The sequence below is a fragment of the Mugil cephalus genome, chromosome 22, assembly GCF_022458985.1.
Source record: "Mugil cephalus isolate CIBA_MC_2020 chromosome 22, CIBA_Mcephalus_1.1, whole genome shotgun sequence".
NCBI classification, from domain to species: domain Eukaryota; kingdom Metazoa; phylum Chordata; class Actinopteri; order Mugiliformes; family Mugilidae; genus Mugil; species Mugil cephalus.
Genome location: NC_061791.1, coordinates 17,902,273 through 17,926,253, shown reverse-complemented (window position 1 = coordinate 17,926,253; position 23,981 = coordinate 17,902,273). Strand labels below are relative to the sequence as shown.

The 23,981-nt window shown below is 42.0% G+C and overlaps 1 protein-coding gene across 2 annotated transcripts in view; it reads right to left on the bottom strand.

Moving 5' to 3' along the window:
• Nucleotides 1–23,981, bottom strand: part of chst11 (carbohydrate (chondroitin 4) sulfotransferase 11) — an 89,499-nt gene that overhangs the window by 8,139 nt on the left and 57,379 nt on the right. For both annotated transcript variants that reach the window (XM_047575716.1, XM_047575715.1), the window contains exons 2-3: nt 19,900–19,985; nt 27–256 (exon numbers count right to left, since the gene is read on the bottom strand). In XM_047575716.1, the coding sequence (XP_047431672.1) occupies nt 27–256; nt 19,900–19,985 (316 nt within the window). The remainder of the gene's footprint in view (nt 1–26; nt 257–19,899; nt 19,986–23,981) is intronic.

The window sequence follows — 23,981 nt, the reverse complement described above, 5'->3', positions numbered from 1 at the left end:
TTTTAAACATTTGGTACTGCACTCACCTGTATTTACCCCGCCCTGTGAGCACCATCATGACACGCTTCCAGTTGGTACAGGCCACCTTGGGGACATAGCAGTAGATTAGCTCATGATCCTCATCCACGACAAGATGCTTGAGGTCTCCGGGCGTCAGGACTCTCCGCTTGCGACTGGACGCACTGTAGACCCGACAGGCATCTACTACCTGATCCCTCCTTGCCTGGTGGAGGACGGCAGCTCCTGACAAATCCGTCTGGACGGGGAAAGACAGAAAAGAAGAGAAAAATATTATCACAGTGAAAAATCATGGTGAAAGTTTTGCTTTAATCACATAGCTTATAGCAGAGTAATGACAGGGAAACAATGCATGATAAATGATTCCGGTCAGAGCATACAACACCAGCGAGCTGGCTGTTGGCCAGCGATTGAGTTTCACTGAATTACCCCACAAGATGGAACGAACATTTTCTGTACTAAAATATATATTTATATATGACAAAGTTGCTGGCATAGTGTCCAGGAACGTCTGTGCAGAATGCGGAGTGGAAGAACCAAGGTCAAAATGGGAGACTTCCAGATACAGACTGACAAGCTGCCGATACCTGAACAACTAGACACTGTAGTAGTGGATCTAAGTGTTACATAACCTGGTATAAGTTACTTTATGGTGTTTCCCAAAATCTTGACCTGTGGCAGTTGTCCATTCATAGGTGTAGAACATCTGAAGATCACCTGCCCTTTCGACAACAGACATATTTAGGCTCTTAGAAATGGAATTCAGAACTTAGGACACAGGACACCTCTATGTTAGTACCTCATTTCCTTGGCAGTGTGAGAAAACTTACAGTGCCAGAAAAGCACTCCAGCATTGATGAAAGGGAACAGAATCAGAAAGAGGGAGTGAGAGATTCGAGGAGATACTGCAGATGAAAAGACAGGCACACGGATAGAAAGAGAGAGTTATTAATCTAAGCCTTTATTATCATACTCATCTCTTCATTGACTCTATCTTTTTCTCGTATCTGAGTCCCTCCACAGAATGTGATAGAGATTAGTCCATGGGTATGGGGAAAAATAATGATATTGGAAGATATTACACATATTGAGTGCTCAGTATGCATAGATCCAGTCAGCAATCATTCATCTGGGGCATATTTCATATTCACAGTCACACTTGTGATGAAGTGGACCATGGCAGAAGGGAAAAGAGGAGGCCGACAAGGAGGAATGAAAAGAGTCTGAGAGCAGCCTGAGGCTTTTGCATCTGATGGGCAGAAATGTTTTCTTATGCCTCTTGATTATTTTTCCTCTGGGTCTGAATTCCCCTGCAGGGCAGAGCCCCGGTTTCCTTGCGGAATCTAAATTGATTGTACGACGGCCTGCGTCTTCATTGCTCCATCCAAACAACCCCTAACAAGTGTGGCCTTTCAGGGATGCACTGACCAAGGCTGAGAGGGAGGTAGAGTTGCTGACAAGAAGTAATGAAACAGCTCGTGGACCACCACCAGGCGCTGTACATGAAGACAGCTTGACTAAAGAGGTTTGTGTGTGTTTCTCTTTGAAGCCAGTCTTCAAACATGTCTCCAAGTGGGCAATTCATCACACACACAGCTTGCCACGAGAACATGGGAGGAAACCAATCTGCCGCACCTTTTTATCTGATGACAACCCACAAAAGCCACTGGGTGATGGGTTCCATATCTGTAAAGCTGTTATCCAGCGTGAAAATACTATAACTATGGAGCCGTGTAGAAATCAGTCACACAGTCAACACATGATATATAAAAAAAGACATGTTTCACAATGGTGTCTGTACAAGTCGTGCTTCATAATCTACTAATCTCTCAGATGGTCATGTGGGAATAGCAGTACTATAGGAAAATCTATAGGGTGATGAGTTGAGAGGTTTTCCCATTTATATTTCGACGGTATTTTTCATGCAACCGAAACACTGTCATTAATCTTTTAGATATTTTTAGAGTAATACTGTCCGTGAACAAGAATTCCCTCTCATGTCATGAGAAAGCACGTTCTTTCAAAGTGAATTCGGAGATCGCTATAAAATGATCTCAGCCTACCTTGAGATCTCTCACTACCTTGGTTGCAAAACGGAAGAAAGAAATTGATCCAAAATACCGAAGCGTAATCAGTCATATTGTTGAATGTGTTTAGCAGGTTTTCTCCGGGGCTCAACGTGTAACTTCAGAGGGTATTTATTTAAATAAATAACAACTGCAGGCTACTTTTTGAAAAAATTCACCTAAAATTCTGTGAGTAGCAGCTCCAGTAGCATCTCGAAATCCAAAGTCAATTTGGAGCCAAATTTTTTCAACTTTTCAACTTTAAAGACTGTGTACTTAAAAATTGAATAACAGTCTTCTAACTAAGCGTCAGGGCCATGGATTATATAAAAATATTGGTTAGTTCCTGAATGTCAAGGAAAATAGTGCATTAATAAAGTTCAGCAAGGTCTGCCATGTACTTAAAGGCACACTCTGCAGCTTGTAACTAGTAGCAGCGCTAATGAGCAAGGGTTTCCAGGCAAATTGGCGACCTTTAAACACACTCCAAAAGCTTCTGTCACTTAGACGTACGCTTTATGCCAATGCCGACTTCCCATCTCCACGCTCTTACCCCGGTTTTGGGGCAGGGGAAGTGAAAGTTGACAAGGCATGATGGATTCTCGGCGCATAAAGAAGGCCTCATTTTGCACCTCACCCACTTCCAGTCTTCGCACGCACTCCACCGCTCCCCACTCATGTTAACGCTGGAACATCAAAGCGTCGTACCAGCGCTGGGCGAACAGCAGCTCTTTGTTGATGAAAATGTCTCCCCTTCCATCTGAGCATGACGCTATGATTCACACAAATGTTGCGGCAAGCACGCGGCCCTCCATCCCAAAGGAGGACAAATTCTGTAATTAACATGGGAAGAAAGAGACATGGGGGGTTCTTGTCATCTCCTGTTCTGCCTCCTCCTTATCGCTTGTCTCCGTGCCATTTTATGTCCTCTTGAGGCTGCTCGGAGAAGTCTCCGGGTTTGATGGGAGGGTGGGAGGGAGACAGAGGACAAGATAAGAGAGGCCATGTGTCGATACAGTTGTGATGGAGGACGCTGACCTCTGGACGTGCCAAGCTGTTCCCATGGGAGATCAGATACCATCACTCGCCAATTTGCTTGCACATTTCTCTCCCAGCACAGTGTGGACATGAACTAGTGGGTCAGGATTGAACAAGAGGCAGCAGAAGTCATAAAACCGGAGTAATAAAAGTAGTTAGCAGCTTCACATGATATGGTCAATTTAGTTTGATCTCTTCTGACTGGTCAAGGTCCCATAAGGGCCTCAAACCTTATGCTCAGCAGTTTTCCTGTGCAGTTACACCACTGTATATGATGAATTATTTAGTATCACAGCTTATAGATCCTATATATTGATTCAGATGGGGCGTTATGTGCGTGACAGACATTGCACTCTCTGTTAGCGACGGCATCCATCCTCTGAGGCGAACGTCATCAAAGCTGGGAGAAAATTCAAATTGGGGGAGAGGGACAGAAAATCCTTATGCATACATTTAAACTTAATCTCGCCCTGAAAGTCACTGTCAGCACGGCATATGCAAACGGGAGCGTCTCTTCTGTCTCTCATCGGCAGATGTCGAGAGGAGCTCAAGATGAGGCTCGCGGTGCACTCGCGCCGGCGGCTTCTTTTCTCCACGCCGCGCTTTTGTTGCCACAATGTGTGAAAAAGTGATGACGTTTGGGGGCGTGCAGTGTGGAGACCGTGTTTCCATATTTCGCGGCTTCATTACCTCGCCGTGGATCTATTATTCTCTTTGAAAGTTGTTCTGAGTTTGAAATATGTTCTGAGGATCAGCGCTGAGAGCACTCGGCGGTGGTGGTGGTAATGAAAAGCTTCATCCTGATTTGCTGAAGGAAGCAAAAAAAAAGAAGTATTTACAGAAAGATAGAAGAAAGAAAGTTTTCAATCCACAATAGATATTCCAGTGAAATCCTTCATACTGCAAGCAACCAGCCAAGGCTTTGAGTAAGTGTTGAGTAAATAAGAGAGCTGTGAGTCTGTAACAGCAGCAGCGCTTAATTATGCTGAGTCTTTAATAATGACTAAATAGTTTAGTTCCTAAAATGTCAAAAATTATTTATTAGTTATTTGTGTCTGAGAAGCATTCAACACGCATAGTTCATAAAAAAATGACAAATTTGCCATGCATAATTAACATCTGAGAGGCCGTAATGGGAGAATTGTGTTTTTGTTTTTGCAAAAGGGTCGCCAGTTAATTTTCTATCAATTATCTTTTAATCTCCAGACTACCGTTGGGTTTATGCACCCCTGGAGGAATAACGAAACTGCCAGGTATAATGGGGGTCAGAGGGGCCTCCCAGGAGATAAATCTAGCCGCGCTTATTCACTTGTGAGCTTATTTTTATTCATTTGCAAACATCAGCAGCTCGGTGGTGGAACAGGGTCGAGCCACTGTGAGCTTAAGGAATTATTCTTGAGGACACTATTTGTTTTATATTACTGATTTATGAATGGTGTTGAGTCAAACCGACAAACTGACTATATAAACTATGTAGGCCTGCGAAGCACCGTTCCTGGAGCTCAGTCAGCCGTGTATTTAAAGGTACACAGGTACACGCTAGTAGTACTAATGAGCAGGGATTTCCAAAGTATGACACATGAAATTGCCCATTTTTTTCTTTACTTTAATTAATTCTCAGTTTTTAGAGGCAAATTGACATCCTTAAAAATGTCGACTGTGCTAGCCTGCACTGTACACACGAACGTGCAAACATTTCCATTGTTTCTATTCTTTATATATGTTTATGCGCATGCTGAAACATTGTGTCACTCATGAGTGAGATTTCAGGGGTGTGGAATTTATGTGAATGCTGACTTCCCATTTCCATGAGCTTATTCCAGCTTTAGAGAAGGGGAAGTTGGCGAGTCATGGGGGCTTTTCGGCGCTTTGAACAAGGCTTCTTTTTACACCTTTCACACCTTGGTCTTTGTGCGCTTCTGCAAGTTGATGCAGAGGCTACGGCGTTAACACATATACCTACACAGACCCAACACAGAGAGTAACTATGCCCCACGGCGACGCAGAGCACAAGAGCTGTGATTGATCCACTTGGTGGTAGCATATTTCCGCTTTCGTATTTCCGGCTGCTTCTCAATATCTGCGATTTCCAAATGGGTCGTTTTGGGTTAATAAGGTTAACTGAACATTTGTAGACATTTGGAGTGAAATTTTGGTGAAGCAGAAATGATTCACGTAAAGGTTACTGCGTCCAGGTCCCTGGAGAACCCTAAAAGAGCCGTAAGGCGTAGTTGATGAAAATTTATACTTTTTGATCTGAGCAGAATCAAGCTATGACTTTGTTCTTGGATATCAGAGCAAATATTGAGCCAGTCAAGTACAGCGAGGTCAGCTGACTCAAAGGCACACGCTACAACTTTTAACCACTTGTGGTGCTAAGGAGTCTTACACACAACCTCAGGTCCATCAGTATAATAGGGCGGAATGTTTCAAATGCTCTGCAGTATGTGGAGAAACCTTCACTTTTTCAAAAGAAAACACTGCAAGGTCTGAATACCACTGCAGTGCAACTGCCCATGCTTAAATGAGTTTAAAAAACACCACCTCTACAAGGACTGCAAAGAGGTGCAAATGGGGCAAAACAGCAAATATTTACCCTTGGGGCCTTCTGAATCTGGCCTAATCAGTTATGAATGTAGATTCCCAGTAAAATACAGCTATATCTGCAGATGTTACATTTTTGCTTTGAATTAGCATACATATGGAGGCTGTTTTTCTATTTATTCAGAACTTCATAAATCTATTTTAAATACTGTTGGGGAGAAAATGATATGCTAATGCATAATGATTTGTAACCCTGGGATTCTGCTGAGCATAAGGGGCTTTGTTTCGAGTAGCTGCCTGAAACAGCTTTTCCACTATGAAATAAAATACTTTATCCTACTGCAATTTAGACACTTTGCAGTCGGTAGTGCTATTTATTTCCCCATTTAATTGTGCTGCCTTGTTTATTTTCTGCGAGACTATTCTGTTGCTGCTTGACCAGTCGCATTTTATACTCTTCTCTCTCTCTGTCAATGGATTGATTGTGTCTCTCTTTTTGAGCAGACTGTAAATAAAGATGGACAGTGGAACAGCTCCTCAAAAGTCAAGATCATGTAGAGCTCCCCCTGGTGTCTGGCTGCAGTATAGGCCACAGGCTCCTCCTCATCCATGTTAGTGGATGGGACTTGGGCCAAACTAAAATATGGAAGCCCTAAGCGGCCATGTATTCATACATGTTGTTTCCTACATTTTCCTGTGACAACGAGTTAATTTAGCCTGTTTTTTGTTTTTGTTTTTTTTATCTAATTTTCTCAGGAAAACAAAGCTTTGTTTTGCGGAGATCTCCAGAAAAATAATCTTTATCTGGCATAACATTAAAGCACCAAACAAACACAGTAGGCCTATTACACTATGTTATTATTATTGTTATTACTACATTAGTGTTAATGGCAACCATTAGTCAGCATGGCAGGTTATGTATGACGGAACTCTCTCAAAATAGATATATTAAGAAATGCATGACTGCTTAGGGCTTCCATATAAGTTACAGTTAACAAAATGTTGATGTATGCTCTGGTGTGAAGTTTTCTGACAAGTTTTGTTTTAGTTTTTGACTCATGAGGACTACCAGCTGCCAGCCAACTGCTCCGTATAGTGGCCCTGTAGGGCTGGCAGGTCATTGATATCGTGGCTCCATGTGGCTCCACCTTCGGACTTGTCCATATTCATATAACAAAATAGAAAGAGAGAATTGAAGGAGTCTGTCTCTCTGATTACAGGCCGCCATTCACAGGTGAGTATAAAGCTGCCAGTGTAGCCTACCACAGCTGTAACAAGCACCTGCTCTTTCAAATGTTAAGTGCTCCACCGGAGTCTCAATAAAAGGCAACAAGGTGAGGCCCTTCTGTAAAAACTTCGACAATGGTGACAGTTTACGAGGCAGATTCATTGTTTCCGCTGAGGCCAGTCACGCATGAGCTTTCCAGTGTGTCATTTATGAGAAGCTGGTGGAGAGAACCGGGCATTCTCCGTGACACACCGACTGCCTGCAGACACCGCAACACGGAAAAGACCAGAGGAAATGCTTCTTCACCTGTATTTATCCAGGGAAGTGACCAGGAACACATGCTCTTTTACCGTGCTTCAATTTAAAGCAGCTTCACACATTCAAGCCTGGAAAAATCAGACCACAGACGTCTGCTGAGGAGCTCCAGAGTTGAAGTTGTTGAGGAATGTGATTCAACTGATTCAATTAAAAGCCAGGTTTCTGAATGGACTGAAACAAACATATAATCTGTTAGCAATCTTCTCAAGAATTTCAAAGCCTTAGTTGCAATTGCTGTTTGTTTTTTGTTTTTTTATGTTTTTCTGTTAACTCAGGGTTAAAAAAAAAAAAAAAAAAAAAGACACAGCAGCATTTACTGTATTAATCCTGATCTGTTTTTCTTTGTGGCTCTTTAATCTCGTCCAACTGTTGTTGCATATGGTCCGCTAATGTCTCACAATAAAAGCCCTGTTAAGAAATGAGGAGTTTGTCCATTAATGGTTGCAGGAAATGTTCCATTTACATGAACAGGTTCATAAATTTTAACTATTAGGGCAAACAGAAACAGGATAAGCCTTCTTAGGTAAATATGACCAATTACACATGTCGAACAGGGGGGTTTAAAAAAAAAAAAAGTCCACCATCTTTACCTACCTACTAGAACCGCAATACAAGCACAACATTATGACCACTGACAAAGAGATGTAGATAACATTGACCATTTTGTGACAATTCAGTGTTCTGCTAGGAAACTTTTGGTATTTATTCATGCGGATGTTAATTAGACATGTAGCACCCACCTAGACCAGATAGGCACCCCCACCCTATAGCAATGATACTCCTTGATGGCAGCATCCATCCCCAGCAGGATGCAATCTGACACACACACACAAATGGTTTAGGAACAAATAAAAAACATTAAAAACAGCCCAAGGTGTTGACATGACCTCCAGGAAACACCACGTCTCAACCACATCAGCCTGTGAATTAATTTCTGTCCTCCGAATCTGTGCTGTTTCAGACACTAAGCTAGGCGAGGGTTTGGAATACGTCCCTCTCTCTAACCTAACTACGGCTACACTAACTGCGTTCATTTCACCCTCCCTTCAAACAAGACAGGGAGACTCTTTCTCTTAAGGTAAAAAAAAATCCTATAACTCCTGCTCAAACGACAAAAGCTAAAAAAAATTGTACGTGTATAACTGGTGCAGCAGGCTGCACGGATTGAAACCTCCAACCTTTTAGTTACAAACCAGCGTGTCATACTTCCAGACACCCCATAAATTTTAGAAAGAAAAAAAAAGCAGCAAAGACGAAAGCTTTAAACTAGTGAATATAGTGATTCATGATTTTTGTGCTGATGTCGGTACACATGGACGCTGCAAGGAGTCAGTGAATGAATACACTGTGCAGGCCAGTGGTTAAAAGCACTGAGCTTCCCAGTCTGGGGCCAATGATAGCAAACAAACACACACGCAGACGATGTGTTGGTATTTGTTGCAATAGTTCTGTTCAGTGTTTAATCTGTTCCAAGTCGCTGTGAGTGTTGCGAATACCACAAAATACTTCCCTTTCAGCAAGAAATTGTCATAATTGTTTCCTTTTGAAAATGTGATTGGAGAGTTGGATATTATTTTACTGGAGGCATTTTTTGGATGCTTGTCTGTAAAAGCAGCAGTGAAACCTCAAGGCCTCACCTAAAGGAGCTGTTAATGGCTACCATAAGCATTTCACAAGTTGAGGTTTTAATGGGGAGGATTTTTACTGTCCCAGGATGAGTGGTTCCCTCAGTAGATCCCAGTCAGGTGAGTTCCTGATGAGCAACACCCAACTCCCCACAAATGTTCTAGAACTGAAGTATTATATTTGCTTATTTTTTTGCATATAGCCATAGCCATATTTATGGAAAAAGGAAAAATTGTAAGCAGTCTGGAGAGCCAGACGCCGTACCAGCTCATTGCCTGGACTGCTCCTGTGTCAGATACAGTTACTGGTATTCTCATTTGTGCCGCCTGATTTTTCCTACATCTGTTTCGCAAAATTAACCGTACGTTAAATCAGCCAATAATTGTGTCCCTGGATTGCGTCAACGCTGGAGAAAACACTGGATCATTTTTGGGCAAGTTTCAAAGCATCTCCGTATGATTTCTCATCAGATTGAGGGCACATTTTAGCACACTGGGCATGCAACCCATTTCGTGATTGTTCTGTACAATTGAGTTATGGCTCCATGAAAGAGTATGGTTATGTCCTTGGCTACAGCTAAACGCTCTAGCAGAGTCTTTTAGCTTTTGTCTTTATCTTGCATGATGTCCATGGCCGTCACTAAAACACCATCCGCAAAAAGCTCAATTACACGGGAAGCACAGTGACACATGACAGTTAATCCTGTCTACCACTGGCTATGCATGGTCAGCAACATGTGTTTACTGAGTTTATGTATATATACTGTGTGTGTGCTGTTACATCTGCAGGGAATGTGTTGTGCATATAAAGCGACTTTGTGTGACTGAGACCTTTGTGTGTGTGTGTGTGTGTGTGTGTGTGTGTGTGTGTGTGTGTGTGTGTGTGTGTGTGTGTTTGTGTGTGTGTGTGTGTGAGTGCCAGTGCGTCTCAAAGAGAAAAGTGGGGATATAATTATAGCATCGCAGACAAGATAATGACAAACTGTTCCGACTTTCCCTCAGAGCCATCAAAGTGACTCTCCCCTCTCATGAGCATTTTAGCCTTTTTTCTCTCTGCATGCCATATTTTACCCTTCAGGGAGCAAAAGTCTGACGGAAAGCAGAAGGAGAAGATTTCCCTCTGTGGCGTATATAGTCTGTTTTTAAATAGGGTAGTTCACAGATTGGTGGCATAATGGGAGAAAAAAAAATGATCTGTTCAGTTTTTCAAGTAATTTTTCTGTCTGTTAACCTAATGACAGGACTTGACGCCATGGGTGCTGCTCAAGCTGCATGTGAAGTAGGTTTTGATCTATGTATCACTGCAAGTATACTATTGATATTGGTCATGTTATAGGCAATAATAATATAACCAGTCAGGCATAACATTATGACCCCCATCAGAGAATGGGCATGGGTCTTCTGAGGGTGTCCTGTGGTGTCTGGTGACAGAATGTTGTTAGTGGGAGCCTTTGGGTCCTACGGATTGAGGGGAGGGGCTTTCATGGATCATCCCACAGATACTTGATCAGTTTGGTATCTAGTGAGTTTGGAGGCCGGGTCAACACTTTGTGCTGTTCCCTTTGTGTTGTTCCTAAACAGACCAAAAGTTGCATTGTCACAAGATGTCGAGTGTTATTTATGTCTCCTTTCAGTGGTCATAATGTTATGTAAGTTTATGATCGGTTGTATAATGGGACAAAAAGTAAATATTCCCTTCATGAGCGTTGCGTTCATTGCAGGCTCACAAAACTGCATTACATCATGTTCTGGATGAATACTGGCTGCAGGCTTTCCATTCCATTCTAGAAAAGGACATCAACAAAGTAGTTCCATGAAACTGGTTGTTTACTGTGTACCGTAGCAGTACGGACACTGTCAAATAAAATTAGCCTGGATGGCAGACAAAATCTCCTGTCTAAAAATGTTTTGTGGCAGAAAGTTGGTCTGGAAGTGTGCTGCTAGGACCTGATTATGCTCTAGCAAACATTTGGTTTGGGTGGCCTTTACATAGTGATGGACAGAAGAGTAACAGCGACATAGTCATATATGTCTCATAAGTGGTATGGTGCTGAATTCGTTCAAAACAAAGCGTTTGAGAGTTTCATTATCACATCTGTTGACAGCTGAAAACAGGAAACAAATGACCGTGATTTAGACTTTTTTTTTTTGAGAATGCCTTAAGCACATATTGTCACTTTGTTGATCTGATTGGTTATAGGACTATCCAGTTTTGTACAGAGGAAAATCCAGAGAAATACTAATGTAATGTTACCAGAGTCATATTCTGAAGAGTTGAATCAGACGAGACCAAACTAAAACTAAAATCTTTGTGAAAATCTTGAAATCCTGATCTGGGGCCAATGGCATGCTTGATAGCTGGCTAGTTGTGCCATGCACGATGATGCTGGCTTTGTATCCTGCTGGTTCTCTGGTTCATAAATGTACTAAAATGTCAAATCAGCTGCACGCACAAGAAAAATCTGTTCCTTACTATTTACTGGATTAGTGAGAAGGCAGTGAGTGCAGCGATTGTTCAAGATATCAGTCAGTCTATGGAAATTTCAGATTGCAAACTGTGTGAAAATATAAATGAATGAAGACAGAAATGAATGATCCTGAGAATTTTTAATTTTGTAAGACAGCTTGTACCCTGAGAAGGTAGTTTTGGCCTCTATGTCAAATATTAATTCCTGTTATTAAGGAATTGCGGTAGGACATAATAATGCGTAACTTCAGTGCCTTCAGAGCTACTGTTAGATACCTTAAACAGATGCATTTCCCATTTCAGGTATGTGCATGAAATCCACCAGACATCTGGGTATTTCCTCAGTGAGGACTGGTAACAAAAGCATGTAGCCTCCTGTCTCCTAGAAAAGGATAGTGACCGCATGCAGCAAAGGTCCTCAGCTGGATTCAAACTGCATATATTACCATGTAATTATTTCATGATTTCAAGTAAACAAGCTTGTAATGTAAAGACCATGAAACAATTTCCCTCTGATGTTGATGAAACAGAAAATCTTATTTATCCATGTTCTCCATGGCCTCTGCACTATGGTGCCTCTTCCATCCACGCACAGTTTATCCTCTCAGAGAGAAAAACAGAGCGATCATCTTCTCTAAATCCCTTTGTCTCCCTCCTTTCATCGCCTTTCTTCAGCCCCGTTCGTATGCAGCCTCCAGAGATAGACAGAGACAAAAAAAAAGACTAAAGCCTCCTCTTCTAAAGCCCTTTGTCTTTAAACCCTGAATGACTTATCCAGCTTCCTGCGCGCACATCCTAAAACCCACACCCACAGCGCATGGCTGTGCTCTGCTCTGATGGTTTTACAGCAGAGCAACACTCAGACATCTGCTTTGGCTTCGCTGCTGTGGGTGAAAGGTGTGACGTTTCTTTTAAGTCAGTGCCAGTCTCAGCTGCTGTGTTGCTGCATAATCTGGCCCAGGGTGCCAATACCAGGGAGGGCGGGAGAGGAAGTGTGAAAACACACACGCAGACACACACGTTAGATTAAAGCGACTCGTAGGGTTAGCAGCCGGTGAAACAATCCAGACAGGTATTATCTTACGACACAGATGGACACTAACATTTTCCTCCCTTCCCTGATTGCTTATTTACAGATCACTAAGCTTAAATGATCCGAGCTACATGATAACAGCCACTTAACGTTGTCCGAAAATAATGTCTACACTAATCTTTAAGTATGCAGTACAAACTAGTAAGATTTATTAACGAGCAGAAACACACCGACTCTAGCGCTGTAGGTGCTGGATGTTACAGATGTCCTACTTGGAAAAATGTCTTTTAGTGTTCTCATTCATTCTCATTCATCCAGGTCTTGGCTCTGACCTTGTATATGAATTACATTTCTCCATCTTCTGTTATTTAATGCGTAGAAGGAGTCACAATGTCACATTTAACTTTTGCATAAGTTGCAAGCACTGGGAGCAAGTACGGGGTTCAGCGTTTTGCCAGACACAGGAACTGAACTGTTAACCCTCTGGATCTCCAGGTCATGATATATCAAAAAACAAAGCTAAAACAAAAGCAAGGGGACTTGTTTGAGTTTTCTCAAATACGTCTCCCCACTCATTGAAGTAGTTTCTTCTAAATAACTGGTGGGGAGTTCAGATTTGAGTGGGTGGTGCACACCTGGAACTTTCACAGTTAGTTGTTCTCTAACCCTGATGCGAATAGACTTGTCAGGGTCTTGGCTTTGCTTAGCATCAAAACAGAACAAATCAAGCCAGCTGAAGGTCTCACCCAAAGAGGTTGAACGTCATTTGTCCAACAGTCCTTTGTTCTTCCAAAACACACATCTGTGCCTTCTGTACACACAGACTGTGAACATATACTTCGCTACAAGGAATGCAATATTTGTGTTCACATCAGTCATCCATTCCCGGTGGGACCTTACACCCTTTCCCACCGGGTTCTAATCTCTGATTCAGCATTTTCAGTAAGTGTAGGCCCAGCATCGGCTTGGTAATGATGGTGTCTGCATGCTTCTGTGAGCCAGCCTGTGATTACTAGCAGGGGAAATTAAAAAAAAAACTTTCCACAAGGAGGCAAGGTCATTACAGTTTAATGAAACCAGATTCTCTCCCTGTATTTAGATGATATCTTACCATGTGTGTGGCCACATCGAATCCATTACTTTATTACATCTGGTATCTGATTTAAATTCAGATTAGTGCATCCACTGTGGGCCCTGAGGACGCAGAGCTCAGTTTTACTCTAACGTATTCTAAGAATGGTGAAGAAGAAGGTGTCTCTGAAATACTGGAAGTCTTAAAGACACCTTGTTGTTTCCTGCCTATTGTTCCTCCAGGGCTCAGCAAGAAAGAAGTTAAACCTTGAATGGAACACTTGACTTTGGATTTATTCAAGTCAGGATTTTTGAATGAAAACTCAGAATGTGTTTTAACAAGGCCCGTCCTGGGTAATCCGAGTACAAATTGGCATCTTAAAATACAGGTGTGAACAGTTGCAAACCTCAACTTCCCACTAGTCCCACAAGATGAAAAAGCTACTCAGCTGAGTGGAGAAATGTCTTCAAGAAATTCTACAAGTCCAGTTGCCTTTATTCAACACCTTTTGGCTTTGTCTTGTTTACCCAGAAAAAAACACACAATCACAGTTATAAAATGATTCATTAGTAATGGATGTTCATGCAAGATGAGAGCGTGTGAACTAAAAATTGGATCCCCTGTGATCGGACTGCCCAGGGGGTGACTCCAGGATGTTGGAACTCACTGTTAAGCCTTCTTGAGGTTTGTGGTCCTAACTTAACAAAACATTGGTGAACGGAGGTGCCCACTTGAAAACCCCAGTATGTGCCACATACTGCCTACTGCTGTTAGCTAGGCTAGTTAGCTGGTGTCTTCTTGGTGGTTGCTAATTGGTAGCTGTCTGCTAGCCTACTGGCCAGTTTTTCAGTTGGACTGGGCTTCTATATGTGTCTGGGATTTTGGCACATCCTGTGACTAAACTGAACTGAATACTTGTTCTGGGTTCTGGTTGAACACCCACATGGTATCATCTCATCACACTACTGAATAGGGTGGACTGTAGTTTAAACAGAGGAAATGGTGCAGCCTTCAGATAATACATTAGGTCCTCCAGCTGCTTGTAATCTGAAAACGCATGTCATTGTGAATGTTTGTGTTTTCAATTTGTGTTAGACCTGTGACTTGTCAAGTGTCTGCCCACACAGGATTAGTAGGTATGGATGTATGGATGCATAGACGTTCTGGGCGATTTCCCTTATTTACAAAGCTGTGTTAATGTGATATAGTGCACACATATCAGTCAAACATTGTTGCCTTTTATCTTTGTTTGTTGCCTTAAAATATTCAGCCAATTCTTGGTTCTCAATGAAAAAATTACTGACAAAATTTGTCCAAAGTGCAAAATTACTTGACTTTAAAGCTGTAGTTGTCAGAAGTTCCATAGATATATACCAAATCAAAAAAAGTTAAAAATAAATAAATAAAATACAATACATTGAAAAAAATAAATAAAAATTCAGTGTTCTGCTGGGACCTGGCATTCATTTGGATGTTACTTAGATACGTACCACCCACCTAGACACGACCAGGCACAAATTCCCCATATCCCAAACCAATCAAGTATTTGTGGGGCGCATTGGGAGAACCCTGAAAATAAAAAGATACGAGATGGTAGGTGACAGATGGGCTTCCTTACAAATTTGAAGTAAAATCTAGTAAAAGGAATTGGTCAGCTGAGATAAATAGTGGATGCCACTCATTCTCTATAAATCATAGAGAAGCAGGTGTGTGTCAAACACGATGAATGCATTTAAACTACGGAAGAACACGCATTTCTGTTTGATTGCCTATTAGACTGATGATAATTTCCCACCTCATTTACTCACCAAGTATCCATATGCTAATTCTGCCAGGCATTCATTCTTTTTTGTCACATTTATTTCCAGAAATTAAAAAATATGTATAGAAGGTGGTGAGACACACCATGTCACAGTTGATAAACGCAGACTCTGGACCCAGCCACAAAAAATGAATGAGAAGCCCCTGCAATAACGCCTTCTTAAACCAAAAACGACAACCAAATTGTCATTATTACTTTTCTGACATCTTCGGTATGTTCATTTCATTTTCCCACAAATTTCCTTTTATGAGCAGCAGTGCACCCTAAACCATAAAAATCCGAAATTTAAAGCCAACGATTGAAGAGAAAAGGTTGCGAAAATATGGCAAAAATGTCCTCGCTCTGAAAGTCCGCAATTCAAGCGTCCTGCTGCTTCTCACAAGGACGAAGAAGAAGAGGAGCGTATACACACACTCGTACAACTCTGTCCTGACCACTGACCTCAAGCACCCTGCTAAAGTTTACCCTAGCTGCAGTAACACCCCCCTGTGCACACAGAAATATATCAATGGGACTTCACATGAGTGCGAACGTGTGGAAAAATCCTCCATGGAAAATGAACTTACAGCGAGTCCGCGTGCGCCTGGTCTAATCTTAGCTGTCCAGAAAACCACTTAAAGAAGCCTGCATGCGTTTAAAAGGTGCACAGTGATAAACGGCCAGCAGAAAAATAGAAACCAGGAGAGAGGATGTGTGTGTGTGAGAGACAGAGAGAGAGAGAGAGAGAGAGAGAGAGAGAGAGAGAGAAACAAGGCAAAGCACGGGGGAATAAAGGACAGATGGTGGTGCAGGGGAAAAAGACAGGCTGTGGTCCGCTGCCGAAGAAAGAGGCAGGCAGGCAGGAAGTGATAGATAGTCAGGAGGACAGTGATGAGAGAACAGAAGAGGAGCAGAAACTATCCACTCTATCACCATGATAGCATCACCTCCAGCAGTGTCCTCCAGCCTTCCTCCCCTCTTCAGTGATTGCAACACATTACTGACAGATTGTGTTCGAACGCAACAGCGGGAGATGCAGAAACTGTTGCTTTTCCGTTTCTGAAAAAATAGACTGATCAGGCATAATACTGTGACCACCTTCCTAATATTGCATAGGTCTTTCTTGTGACTCCAAAACTATTGTGACTTATCAGAGTATGGACGTGGGTCTTCTATGGGTGTCCTCTGGTGTCTGGCAATAGAATGTGGGCGGCCTTTGGGTTGAAGGGAGGGACCTCTGTGGATCATCCTACAGATACTAGATCAGTTTAAGTGTCTAGGTGGGGGGTACATGTCTAAGTAACATCCACATTAATGCCAGGTCCAAAAGTTTCCCTGCAGAACATTGAATTGTCACAAGATGGTCAATGTTATTTACTTCTCCTGTTAGATTAAATTTTAATGTTGTTGGTGGAGATCAACACTGTTCCAAAATGTGCATTTTGGTCTTGCACGATATAGTCCATAAACCTTGAAATCTCCACACTTAACATGATTCCTTGCCCATTTTCCATTTCCCAGCATGAAGTCACTCAATTGATTGCCTAACTTGGAGACGTCCATTGGTTTCAGCTCACTTGCTTGAGACTGTCAATCCATCACAATGATCATCAAGTTGCTTTGCTCTCAGAATTACATTATCATTGCAAGCAGGGGCTGTTTTTGAAAAATGCCCTTGTTGATGCATTGAGGACAAAGAGATCTTTATTTGGAAGAGGAAACAGGAACAACTAACAAGTTACCAACTGCCGCCATCCTGGGTTTTAGCACAGCCTTTTTCCTGTATTTGGTGAACATCGTGAGTATCTCCCAGTGGTACTGGTGTGTGACTGTGTGAAGTCATTATACATGTCACAGAGAATGTAAAAGACTTTGAGTACCAGAAGAATAGATGAAAGCTACATACAGTAAAAACAGTACATGTCTTTCCCGCCCTTGGGCCTGCCTGATTGTTTCCTCCTGTGTCCACACTTCTCTAGCGCATGTAGTCATTGTGTTTCCACTAGGTCCGCTTGTCAGTTTGTCTGTGAACAATTCCATTCCTCCTCTGTGTCCCTCGTGCCTTTCCAGTTCGTACTTCTTCTTCTTTTTCTTTTTTTTGCACAACACAAACAGAAGGAGTTTTCTCCTTCTGTTTGTGTTGTTTTTTTTATGAGCCCTGGGACTCATGTTTAATTTAGCAGCTTTCTAACAAATCTTGATTTTTGCTCTTTGGACCCTGCTTCCTGTGTCCTGCATTTGGGTCCTCAAACAGTTGGAACCATCAGACTCAAACTGCAGTGGCTGATACTGGAAACCACTTACGTGGAAATCGATACAACAGTCAAAGACCAATTAAAACTAGTTTCTATAAAGAACTGGGTTAAAAAAAAAAAAAAATCAATACGGTTGTCAAAATAAGATAGTCCTGTGGTGCCTTCAAGCTATGAGCGAAAAAAGCTACAACCTCTCCATCATGGACAATCCGTCCCATCCACCACACCAAGCATTAGAGGGACAGAGGAGCTCATCCTCCAGCACTATTCTCTGTAACACCAAAGCTACTATGACCAAGCAATTTCCCTTGTGGATCATAAACGTCTGTCTAAGTGTCACTCAAACGTTAACATTATGAAAGAGGAGGTCTGGAATGGGATTGAGGAACCAGTATTGACTGTATATATAACACAGCAAGTGTCACACATCATCTTTTCACTTCATATTGTCTGATTTATGTCAATCCCATGCCTTCACACCATTACCGGATTGGTATGAACGCATATTTCTTTGTAATGTATTAGATGGAAGATGGTTACAATTCCCCACATCCTTTACTCACTAAGTATCAATATGGTAATTCTGCAAAGAATTAACTCTTTTCTCACCAATGTCAGATTCGTGTGAATGCACCATTATGTTTCTGCCTTGGCTCCAAAGCCTCTATAGCCTACATGAGTGCCCTACACTATGTTAAGCATTTTCACTTATATACTGCATGGTTCGATAATGACACTGATAAAACACCAGTTGTCAGCCAGTTAGCTGCATTGTGCTTCTTCGAGTACTCCAAACAATGGCGACTGGAAGTGAGCAGCTTATGTTACAGTTGTAGCTACTGCATGTTGAACAGCAGTTACATTTACTGAAATCACAGCAACACAGGAAAAAGAAGATGGTGTGTAGGAGGCAGAAGGAGGGAGAATGGATGGGAAAATGCAGTCATAGTTGGTGTGGTCTGTGTAGCTGCAATGCAGAAGTCACATTCCTGGAGAGGTGCATGTCTGACAAGACAGGCACCTGCATGCGCATATTTAATTAACAAAAGCTAGCATTTGTGCAACTGATCAAATCAAAATGAGAGCAATCCATTCCAGTCATCTACCTCTCTGTATCAACAATAAGCCATTTCAGTTTTCACAACAATATTCACACTTTTCTAGAAAAAACAACAAAAACTATACTGTCAGAATAAATTAAGAGAGAAAATAATAACAAACGGCCGCTTTAATATTTTTAATTCATTCTTTAAATTCAGTTAACGTCAATTACTTTAGAAAATTGGATTTTTGGCTTCCAAATCTAATTTTCTTTCAATACAGCTTAAATATGCAACACTTTTTGGCAGTCATCTAAACCGATTTGTCTGCCAACAAGCTTCTTTTTATCGCTAAATCAAAGAGCTTCTTTCAAGGTAGGAAATCATCATAAAACATATCATGTGCTCTAGAATGCGGTCAAAATGAACATAATATATACCGTATTTACAGTGATTGGGCTGATTTGCACAGATGCAGAGGTAAACCTTTTTAAGACTACTAAGAAAAAAATCTACAACTTAATAAAGCACAATTTACTCTCAAGTTCTTGTTTTTTTTTTTTAACATTAATCTATCCTGGGACAGCTTTAATAGTAACTGTTAACTGAAACTGCCTTGCTGGCTCGGTAGGGTAAGACCTTTGTCACAAGTTCCATCTTATTCCTTTATCCTCTGTCAACTTCTCTTCACTGTAAAGTGCCCCAATAAAGAGCAACAGTCATGAAAATGAAACCAAGAATATGCTTTTATTTCATGCTGGCAATCAAATTGTTATAGCAGGTGTCATGTCCTCAGATGGCTAATGAAGTTCTTTGTATCTTCCACTGGTTGGAACAAAGTGATAACTCAGCTACTCATGGAAACTTGTAAGGAATACGACTGTAGAACACAGTAGCTTTGTTTTTTTCTCTCTCTGTTTCTCATAGAGCTAAGTCATTAGAGTTCAGCAAAACCTCTGTCCTTACCTGTCCCAGGTTGTCCACACTCATTCCTGAAAGACTGAAGATGGCTTTATCGCCTCAGGCCTGTAACGTTCCCTGACTACCAGACGGAGGATCATCAGCGTCCATTATGCTAATTCTGTCCCCTGGAGTTTTCACAGGCACTCAGACTGCTGTCACTCTCTGTACCAACGCACGTCATGGGCAGTAAAGACCGAGAAGCAATGCTCGTTTGGGAATAATAAACGAGGAAAGCTAAAATCAGGCTTGCACATGGGCAGACATAAACAAAAAAATGGTAACCCGACACTAGTTGGGGTCAAAGTTGAGGACCTTGTTGGTGGGTGAGACCTCTGACCTTTGGGGTGAGGAGGAGACCACTAATAGGAAAAGAAATGAGGGTGGAGAAGGGGATACGTGAAGAAAATTATGGGAGTATGTTAGCATCCTACCTGTGTGGGGTTGTAGAGCTCCTGCAGGGCATTGCGGGAACCTTTCCTACAGCAGCCGTCCACCATGAAGGGGTTCCTCCGCATGACTGCAAAACAGAGGAGACACCAATAAGGCTGAGCAATTTCAAACTTCAAGTTCAATCATTTGTCAAGACGTTGAGATGCATCCAGAATGCGGTACGGCATCATTTCCCCTGTTTAGTCTTTCACTGAGGATCTTCTGCCAGACCACATGTGGTAATTATAGGATAATAGTACACTGAATGGTAACCTTGCCGAGGGAAGGCCTCTATATTCAAGGGGGTATATTCCTTTAACTGACATCCAGCTACCCCTCGTTTTCACTCCTTGAACCCTTCCCCAAAGACACCACATTTGGACCACCCATGGGTAAAATGACCAAGTGCTGAAAGTAGGAAGCAGAAGAGGCTATAAGGATAAAATAATGAGAGCAGTGACTATATGCCAGAGGTAAAGCCACAGTCCAGCGTTTGTTTGGTTGGATCTCAGCTCTTTACACAACTCAATACAGAGCAGTAGCTGCTGGCAGCGGCTCAGTGGAAGCAGCCAGCGCAAGACTCCACCTCCGCCAACACACTCTCTCCAATTACTCTGGACGGAAAAAGAGCTGGAAGGACGGGGCAGGATCGGCGGGGCAGGGAAGGAACTGCTAACGAGAAAACCAGGGATTTAATGGGAGTTTATTCCACACGTCATCTGCCTCATGTTCATGGATGAACATGTGTTCCTGCCATCAGGGAAGCGATGAGAATAACAAGCGATGCACATTCAGACTTATGGATATGCTTCTGTACATTTCCATCAGTCAAGATTCAGTGCATGCTTGCCATTCACATCACGACTACACGATCATATCAGCGAACAGTCATTTTTCATACGTGTTGACACATTAATTGATTACCAAATGACTAAATAAAACCTTGCTGAGAACACAACAACCAAGTATGAAAATTGGTGTCTTGTGACATAGGGCTTTAGGTGCCGGCCATAAATCACTGTGTCACAATCCTGGCTAAGGCCCTGGTTGCAGCCTGCTTTCTTTATACCAGTCAATTCCTGCAAGTTATCCACACAATGAAAACATGCACAATAATAATAAGCACAGATTTGGAAAAATTGTATTTCCAAATTAAAGTAGTTAATATTTATTACCTTGTGAGCGACTTCAGGCATAATGTAACCGCTACGACAAGAAGAGAACCCTGCCGCAAAGACCTGTCACAACAAAATGGTGACCACAAGGCAACACAATTCTCAATTCTGCACAATGTGAGTCAGGTAATTGGATAGTTCTAAAACCAATGCAAGCAACTAAATCTGTGACAATAAGCGATTAAGGCAGTCTCAACAGATGCCTCCTTAACCGCTGCTGATTGTTTGTCTTTTACAGGCGCAATAGCCCCACCAAAACGATTTGACTGGCCGATGGAACTGATTATGCTGCAGGAGCATAATCAGTTTACCAACAGAGGGATGCCAGACCAACTTTCTGCCACAAAAAATATGTAGGCGTGGGAGACGAAGAGACAAAGAGTCGTAAAGTGTGCCCTGCGGAGTATGAAAATGAACAAAGGACTAATAAGAAGATAGAAAACTGCCCATCTTGCTTCTACATACTGTAAGGGGGACTGGAAGCATTTATCTGTCAGGGATCAATAGCCACCTACACACATTTGCACTACTGGACATGCATAGCTCCGTCTATATGTTTTCTTGTATTTACAATGTATAATTAGGCAGCAGTAGGGGCTGAACATTCCCGCATCTGCTGTTTAAAGCCGATAACGTCTGAACCCATATTTGCTCATCTGCACACTTGCAAATCCGTTGACTACCAAACACGTAAATCTGCCTTTGAGCCATTTCACACAGTGTGATGAGGATGTCATGACTATCGGAGGTTTCATCTATTCTCTACAGGTTTTTTTCTTGTTTGCTTGTTTCATCCCGCACTGGTCAAATCTCCTTTTGGCAATCAATCATAAAACATTTTAAAAAAGAGCTCGTCTCTTTTTCCGTTCCTCTCATCTCTTATGTGAGGTATGCATCAACGTAAAGAAGAAAAGACTGTTGATTTTTTTTTTTTTTTTTTATTATTTATTCTTTTTTAAAGCCTGGTTAAAAATTGAAAAAGGGAGTGTGCTGAGGTTGGAGCCGACCACAGACGTAACCTGTATCTCAGTATGAGAACTGTAAACCTCCTGTTGGCCTGAACCAGCTCCATCGACGGAACCCCAGGGAGAAAGCTGAGTGCTTGTTAGTGTAACGAGCCCCAACAGACAGCGATGACCTTCAAACACAGAGGGGAGGATAGAAAAAGTCAACGGATGCCTTTACACTCACATACACACACACACACATAGAGGGTGATTGATAACCTATTTAATAATGCAGTTCAGCTCTCGGACCAAATGCGGAAGATGTAAACAAGCAATTACTGCTTTTTCAGAGGACAGGAGCTTCTACAACAATGAAATCATGGAATATTTGCTTTTTAGGCTCGTAGGCACTCAGAAAAGCTCAAACACAACGCACGCATTTCAACAGCCAGCGAGCTGAATCAGCAGAGGGGTGGTGACTGCTGATTGCTGTGGACACAGGCTTGAGGTGGAGCTCAAGGTAATGAGGATTCACTGTGTGTGTGTATATGTGTGTGTGTGTGTGTGACACTGATGGGTGTGAGGTAATATTTAACCGCCAGCACCAGTGAGCCTGGTGCTAATGACAACGGATGCCAAAATAAATCAGTTTGAAAGTCGGCCGAGCACGAACACCAATGTATTCGATTCTTCCAGTTTATTTGTCCTTCCTTTAAGCAATGGAGCACTTAAGAGTCAATACACTGAAAGAAAGTGTGCTGTAAAAGTCAATCCTTGGTGAATAAGCTCAAGAGCCCTGTAATGAATGGAACTGATTTTAGTTTTTAGACCAAAAAATTACTGTGCAGCTTTGCAGCCAAAAATTATATGATATTAAAGCAACCACAAATGACAAGGAAAAGAAAAGAGGCAACAATGGAAACCCGAAGACATGATCCGGACACAAAACAATCACAGGGAGATACAAAATTATGACAAAGAGACCCAAAACAACCACAAGGGAATGAAAATGACCACAGGAAGATGGAAATGACTAAAAAGAGACAAAACCACCACTGAGAGATGTAAAACTACTAAAAACAGAACACAAAGAGGAAGAAAGCAGCAATTAAGCGACAAAATGACGAGGCAGACACAAAACAATCACAAAGGGGTCGACAAATTATGACAAAGAGACACAAAAAACAGCAAAAAGGCTTAATGACCCCAAAGAGATGCACAACAACCACAAAGAGATAAGAGATGATCATAAACGGATACAAACGACTAAAAGTGACACAATACAACCACAAAGAGATACAAAAGTACCACAAAAAGGTCTAGTTTCTTGGTTGAGAGAGAGAAGAGGGTGTCAGATTCTCTCATGGCCACCATATGAAATCTTGAGTTATAACCAAATTGTGTTTTGTGAGGCCACAGTGACTTATGAGCATGATACAACCTAATCAGTTTGTCCGTGAGTGAATGTTTGTACCAGATGTAATGAAATGCCCTCCAGGTGTTCCTGATATATTGTGTTAGGGAGGATGAGATGGACAACCTGAAAACACAACGCCTCCGGCAGAGAGTCATAAACACATCAGTTGTCCAGCAACCCTGAGTCCCAACACACATTACTATTGTCAGACATCAACAGGTCTGACAAAATCAATTGGGGGCGACTGTTTTATTCATCCAGATCGTGTTTCCAGCCAATTCTGAAGTGAAATTAATTTCTGTGGTGGTTTATGCTAATGTGACCACCCCACGAGACGGAGAGGAAGGAGAAAGACTGTTTTCAAATCCCTTTGTTCTCGCATGTTGCGCAACTCCCCCGTCACACACTCACACACTGACATCCAAGCTATATTAAATCCATCCACACAGGTATTATCTCCGTGCTCTGATCTGCTCTGATGCCTCCAGGTATGTACACAAATACACACGCGTCGTACTCCCACAGAGCAGGCAGACACGGCCGAA